This window comes from Chenopodium quinoa, unplaced genomic scaffold, assembly GCF_001683475.1.
Source record: "Chenopodium quinoa cultivar QQ74 unplaced genomic scaffold, ASM168347v1, whole genome shotgun sequence".
In the NCBI taxonomy this organism is placed as follows: Eukaryota; Viridiplantae; Streptophyta; class Magnoliopsida; order Caryophyllales; family Amaranthaceae; genus Chenopodium; species Chenopodium quinoa.
This window is the reverse complement of record NW_018744601.1, coordinates 9,342-16,139: the sequence shown is the minus strand read 5'-3', so window position 1 is coordinate 16,139 and position 6,798 is coordinate 9,342. Positions and strand designations below refer to the sequence as shown.

The following is a 6,798-nucleotide window of genomic DNA, read 5'->3' as shown; positions in this document are numbered from 1 at the left end:
AAAAAATAAAAATATTCATGTACTGGTATTATTCAGTAGAGCAGTAAAGTTATTGAGTTACATCACGACAATTTTTTGTTCATAACAGACAAACATCTCTACAATACTTAGGTCAACTTTGGAGTGTTACACTTAAATCACTCAAATAAATGGAAGCACATTATTAAACAACATAGTCAATAACAGACAATCTAACAAACTTGGTTCCCAATGATTCAGCAACATTCGAAGCATACTTCAAATCTTCCACACTAGTCAGCATCATCCACTCTTTATCTTCATCTTGATAAAGCAATCTATATTTGTTCAACTCAAGTTGGAACTTCATGCCTATTTCTTCAATTAGTTGATTAATCGGTAAAGTCAAAGAGAAAACAATTCTCACTGAAAGCTCCTTGTAAGTGGCTTTTACAACAATTGTGCCTGAACTTTCAGTTGTATGAAGAGCGCCTTCCAGATGCCCTTGGACTTGTTGCTGGATATCCATATGGCTTTCAATTAAGGGCTCTTCCAAATGCAGGTCTGATCCCATTATACACTGCACATTTTCCGTGTGAGCTGCTGAACTACCTAGGTTCACCACATTCTGTTGTGAGCAATAACTTTCAAATGGTGCTGTATTGTTTGTTTTCCTCTTCTTTGCATCAGGCTGTTGTTTTCTTCCTTTTCTTGGCCACTTCTCGACACCCAATTCTTTTATTGTTCGTTTCAATGTAGACCTCGATACTGCAAATTGAAGTCAAGTATGATTAATCATTTAGAAAAGCCAAGTATGATACTGCAAATTGAAGTCAAGTATGATAAAGAAGCTCAAGCAGTTAATTTTTTTATGGAAATCATCGGGATGACAGGATGTCTATCTCAGTCTTAATGATAAATTAATTTTCAAAAACCATCCTTATAAAGTCATAACCACAAATTTAGTTATGGACCATTAACATTAATTAGGGAATATAGGTAAACAAATATTTTCACGAGTATAAATGTGACCACACTATTTATAAAAGTTCAAAGAGACAATTAACATCAATGAAGACAATTAAGTAAGCAAACATATATAATTAGAGGTTCGCACATTGTAAATAAGAGTTTGCTTGAAATTATTAAAAGGCAGGGATCAAAATTTCACATGAACATCTAAATTTGCTTAGTTTCCATTTTTATCAACCAAAAAAAAAAAAAAATTGTGTAGTGTCCATGATGTAAATTTATGTTACTCCGCACATGGCACAACATTACTCAATGTTTTAATAGTTTTGCTCTAGGAAAAAGTTCTCAATTGAAGTTTTGCATTGAATACAGCATTATTATTCCTTTTGAAATATCAGTGGCATCAATAGAAATTAAAACTTCAATGAATAAACAGATTTTGGCAAGAGTATGTAAATGCAGGTCTCAGATAATTAACAATTCTAATACAAACAAAATGCGATCATGATACCTCCAAATATTTTTTCTGCAGTTTCTTGTAGTGACATCGGGTTTTCGGACCAACATTGTTGTAGCTTCTCTTCAGATATTTCAATTCTACTATTTCTCTCCACCTTATTGTGTTGAGGGACCTGTTTCTGCCCATTTTCTAAATCATGATGACTGTTCTCACCATTATCTTGCTCAATACCACCTTGTGCTGTTGTTATGTGCTCAATAGAGCCCATACTTATACTGTTGAAAGGATCTGCTGATGTCTGCTCATCAGGGACAGTTTCATGAATTTCTACTGTTGGCATTTTGATACGAGAGTTATTCATATGTGTGAAGTATGCATCATCCGTGTCATCAATGATGATAAAAAAAATGCAAGTTATGACATATGAATTACTGGCAACATTTAATTACCTCTAGGAACAACAGTTACTTCATCTTCGCTTTCATCGGAGGCTGAGGCTTGGTAAAGGGAAGCATCATAGGCGTTGCTCTTGTAGTATGCTTCTTCTGTGTCATCGATGATGGACACTTGCTTCAGATTCCTTGGCAATCTTTCAAAGTTAAAACACTTGGGGAGGATTAAGTGTAGTAGATTGCGCAGCTTCACAAAACTAGGAGGAAGGGTCTTGATTCTGGTGACGCTGATATCAAGAGTATGCAAATTGACTAACTCATGTAGATTTGATGGTAGTTTTTCGAGGCTGATACAGTCTTTGAGTTGTAATTCTTGCAAGTTGTGGAGTCTTGCTATATCTTCAGGAAAGAACTCCATTTTAGAACATGTAATGGAGAGTGTCTCCAGGTTGACTAATTTATTCCAACATTTTTCAAAGATACATCTCAGGTCATTATAATCTTTGAAAAACAAAATTTCCAGGTGATGTAGGCCAATAGGAAGTGAGTCAAGTGACTCGAAGGAGCAATCCACAAGCCTGAGTTTGTGAATATACATACATGGTGGCAATGACTCGCAATAATCACAGGAATTGAGATCCAGACTCCTTAAGTTAGTTAACTTTTCCAAGCTATCATAAAGTGGCCTCATATTGCAAGATGATAAAGAGAGATGTTTGAGGCTGACAGGCATATTAAAATTTTCCAAGCTATCATAAATGGATAATCGCAGATGTAGTGTTTGTAAATTGGATAGCTTGCTTAAGCTGTGAATAACGGACTCATCAATTTCAACATCAGAAGAGTCGAGAGAGAGATGTGTAAGCCTTGTGAATGTGACAAAGTAGTTATCCGGGAGGCAAATATGATCAGTGAAGTAGAGATAGAGGTGGGTGAGCTCACTGAATTGCATTATGGAATCTGTTAACTCCTTAACATTTTCCAAGTCCAAAAATCGAACCAACATGAGTAAATTTCTGTTATTAATAATCCATTGCGAAGGATCATCCTCCTTCAATCGGAGATAACCAGGAGGAGATATGATAGAGGGATTTTGAGCTGCATCATTTCTTATTTCTGCCATTGTAGGAGGGGAGAGAAGAGATAAGCTTGATTATTACATAGTATAACTACCACGTCAACTAGAACAAACAAATTTGGAGTAAAACTGTAAAAGTAAAAGCATTGGCAATGTAAACTTACCTCCACCAAAAGGAATGGGCAATTCTCCTATCTCTGTTTTAAGTTCCTCCCAGGATTTGCGAACATGCCTATCTTTAACAGAAATGATGACCGAATGATTCAAGTCATATGGCAACGTTTCGAGTCTGAAATGTTCGGGCAACATTAGATGTCGGAGTTTGCGTAGCTTCGTGATGCTCCAAGGAAGACACTTGATTTTGGATGATTGAATATCAAGAAGACATAAATGGGCCAACCCATCCAAATTTGCCGGCAATTCAACCAGGGACTCACAGGAAAAGAGAGATAAAGATGTCAAATTGGATAGATTTGCAATGCTCAAAGGAAGTGACTTTATGTTCTTGCAATATTTAAGTTTGAGATGGGTAAGGCTCACCAACTGCCCTATATTTGCCGGCAATTCAACAAGGGAATCACAGGAAGAGAGAGTTAAATAAGTCAAATTGGATAGATTTACAATGCTATCAGGAAGGAACTTTATGTTCTCGCAATAATCAAGCTTGAGATGAGTAAGGCTCACCAACTGCCCTATATTTGCCGGCAATTCTTCCAAACAATAACACTTATAAAATTGCAAGTGCTCCAATTTGTGAAGCCTAGTGATGGTGTTAGACACACATTTCAGGGAATCACAGTACAAGAATTCCAGGCGGATGAGCTGTGTGAGCTCACCTATTGATTCTCCTACCTCTTCCTTTTCATAACAACGCAAGGCTAGACGAGAAGGAGGGTTATTTTTAATCCATGCCTCTGGATCCTCCCTCAATTCCAAGTGACCTTTAGAATCTACTTCTCCGCAAGTTATCATTTCCTTAGCTTCAACAAGAACACCAAAAACCACCTCTTTTAATTTTAATTTCAAACTACAGAAATATAAACTGGGAAATAAAGGAACAAAGAGAGAAGATAAATACTACTCAGTAGTTGCAGCTTTAAGATTCCATCAAGAAATTATCACAACTATCAACTTCAACGTGAACCTCAACCGCAAATAATTAGTTGTGGTTAATAAGAAGAACTAATGACCACATAGATTTATAAATGCATCACAGCTTTTCTGGACCCCACTTAAGTAATTATGCCTTGAACCTGAGCCTCAATGAATTATTATGCATTGAACCTGAACCTCAAGTTATACTTCACTAAGTTAACAGTAACGGCCCATAGTCATACTATGTTGGTATGTTCCTTAAAAAAAAAAAAAAACAACTCTGTTGGTTTGTATATCTACTAGTTAAAAATAAAAAAAAGTATTCTAAATCTATTAGTCCAGATATTTATTTATTTATTTAAGAAAAATAAAGTAACAACAAGCATTTAATTTTATACGGAGTAGCTTATACTATATGAGTCAAAATATGTCAACTCTATCCAATTACACTCTGTTTCTCTACCTTTTTTTTTTTTTTTTTTTTTTGTTTTTTTCAAATTACAAGTGTCTTTTACCCACTTATAAAGCACATATCTAGGGATGTCAGTGGGGCGGGTCAAATAAGAGACCCGCGTTGGGGCGGGTCAAATAAGAGAGCTGCGTTGGGGCGGGGATGAATCTTGGTTTGGCGGGTGATGGGGCGGGGATGGAGATAAAAACCATACCCGCCATGGGTGATGAGGCGGGGTGGATTTTAGGTTTATCCGCCCCACCCGTCCCACTTCGTACCCGCTCCATCCCCACCCACCCCACTTCGTACCCGCTCCATCTCCACCCACCCCACTTCGTACCCGCCCCATCCCCACATCCATATATTTTTAAAAACAAAATTATATACTTTTATACTATTTTATAAAAAAAATTATGTAAAATAAAATCGTAAATATAATACTTTGTAATACACTTATATTATAAACAATAGAATGTGTAATATTAATAATAATTTTTTTCTTTTTGCAATCTTTATTAATTATGAAGGATTGTGTATTTGGGAGGCGGGGATTAGGCAGGTCTTAGGTGGGGATTAGGTGGGGGTGATTATTCAAGTGGGGGCGGGGATGGGGATGAATTTTAGACCCGTCGCGGGGATGGGGATGGGGATGGATATGAAAATTTTAGATTGAGATGAGGATGGAAGACTAAAATCCGCCCCACCCCGCCCTATTGACAACCCTTGGCGGACCCAGGAACTTCCGGACCCAGGAACTTCCGACTGGTGAGTCACAATCGATAACCAAATATGTAAAAAAAAAATTTCTTACCAAGATCATCCAAATAGAAAATTGACAAGATTACAATACTAACTAATAATTAACAAGCTTAAAATTGACAAGACTAAAATTGACAAGCTAATAAACACCCTAAATAAACACTGACCACAATTCACATAATCACATGGTCAAAAAGGTTCAAATTTCATCAAAAAGACAAAAACCCAACAACATTAACAAAAGGTTCAAAGTTTACAAACAAACAACAACAAAATCAACTAAAGTTTCAAACTTTTACCAAAAAACTAACAAAATCAACGAAATAGAGAGAAGAATCCAATCACTGTGTCTCGACAACCTCCAATTTCCCTTAAACTTATATCAAATAATTTAATAGAATTAACTAATTAGACTGAATTAAATTGAAGATTAGAATTTTTAACTAAAAATTAGAAATCAACTTACTAGCAAAATGAGAATAGGAGAGAGAGGAGGAAGCTTTCGATGATCACCGACAACCCAAATACCCAATCAAGAGCAACAACACCATCAATGTGTGGAGGCAGTGGAGCCGGCGAGCCGCCTGTGTGCAGCAGCAGCAGTGAGCGAAGATGAAGAAGAGGAAGAGCAGGAGGAGGTGACCAGCACTGGAAGCAGTGGCGGAGGTCTGCTGATCTGGCCGTCTGGTGATTTGGTGAAGATGAAGCGAAGAGGAAGAGCAGGAGCAGGGCAGGAACACAATTTCTCACCTGCAATCTTAGCTTTCTTCGTTCTACAACCAAATAAACATTAAAAATAACATTAAAAAATTAAATCATGAAATTTTACACATACGCAATTCAATTAGGAACAAATTACAAGTACCCAGATCAAAATTAACAATCAAAAAGTTAAATTGAAGACAAATAGAAGACCTGATGAACAAAATTGATGTTGGGTTGAGAAAGAAAAGATGGGTAAAGGAGAAAAAGAAACAAGAGGATGATGAATTGAAGTGAGAGGCAAACTTTTCAAGAAAAGACTGAACTTTGTTCCTAACATCATCGTTATTATCATCATCAAATACTAGAATTTCACAATCAAGTGATAAGCCATAGTAAATATTCAATCAAATTACAGACATTTGCTAGAAAACAGAAATTACCTTAAGCAATGGAGTGTATCAATAATTCGTCTAGCTCGGAGTGTAAATCTTCGAATATTTTTTTTTTTTTTTTAAGAAAAAAATTAGAATTTTTTTTGGGCCTTGGTGACTCATTTGACCCACCAGGCACAAGGCCAATTCCGCCACTAGGCTACAAATATCTAAACATCTATAAATTTTGAATCACACGTCGAAACTAATTTAAGAATATCTCACACGTATTTAGTTTCCCTCTTCATTACAACATTCCAAACAAAAACAGCTCAAAGAAACGGAGTTATATCATTATATTCACTATCCTACAAATAATAAATGTAAGTCAATGAGTCAATATTATTCCGGCACAATTTTCAGCAAATCCATAGTATAACTGTCTCTTTAGAGCAAGATTATTGGAGAGGATATATGTCCTCTTGTGTGGGTTTTTTTGCTGATTTGGAGTAGTCCTCTTTGATGTTGGGTAATGTAGAGGATCCTCAAGGAGAAGA

General features: G+C 36.3%; 1 protein-coding gene across 4 annotated transcripts; it reads right to left on the bottom strand.

Moving 5' to 3' along the window:
* Nucleotide 1: 1 nt before the first annotated feature.
* LOC110699909 lies at nucleotides 2–6,391 on the bottom strand. 4 transcript variants are annotated; one of them, XM_021877404.1, is made up of 6 exons: nucleotides 6,311–6,391; nucleotides 5,632–5,938; nucleotides 3,025–3,840; nucleotides 1,840–2,898; nucleotides 1,442–1,720; nucleotides 2–726 (listed from the first exon to the last, which is right to left on the bottom strand). In XM_021877404.1, exons 3-6 carry the CDS (start codon nucleotides 3,830–3,832, stop codon nucleotides 164–166), a joined length of 2,709 nt encoding a protein of 902 aa, XP_021733096.1. In that variant the 5' UTR covers nucleotides 3,833–3,840; nucleotides 5,632–5,938; nucleotides 6,311–6,391; the 3' UTR covers nucleotides 2–163. The 4 variants fall into 4 exon arrangements, with proteins under 4 accessions (XP_021733096.1, XP_021733095.1, XP_021733097.1 ...); XM_021877403.1 differs by lacking the exon at nucleotides 6,311–6,391 and adding an exon at nucleotides 6,081–6,286; XM_021877405.1 differs by lacking the exons at nucleotides 5,632–5,938; nucleotides 6,311–6,391 and adding an exon at nucleotides 3,939–4,428.
* Nucleotides 6,392–6,798: the final 407 nt, after the last annotated feature.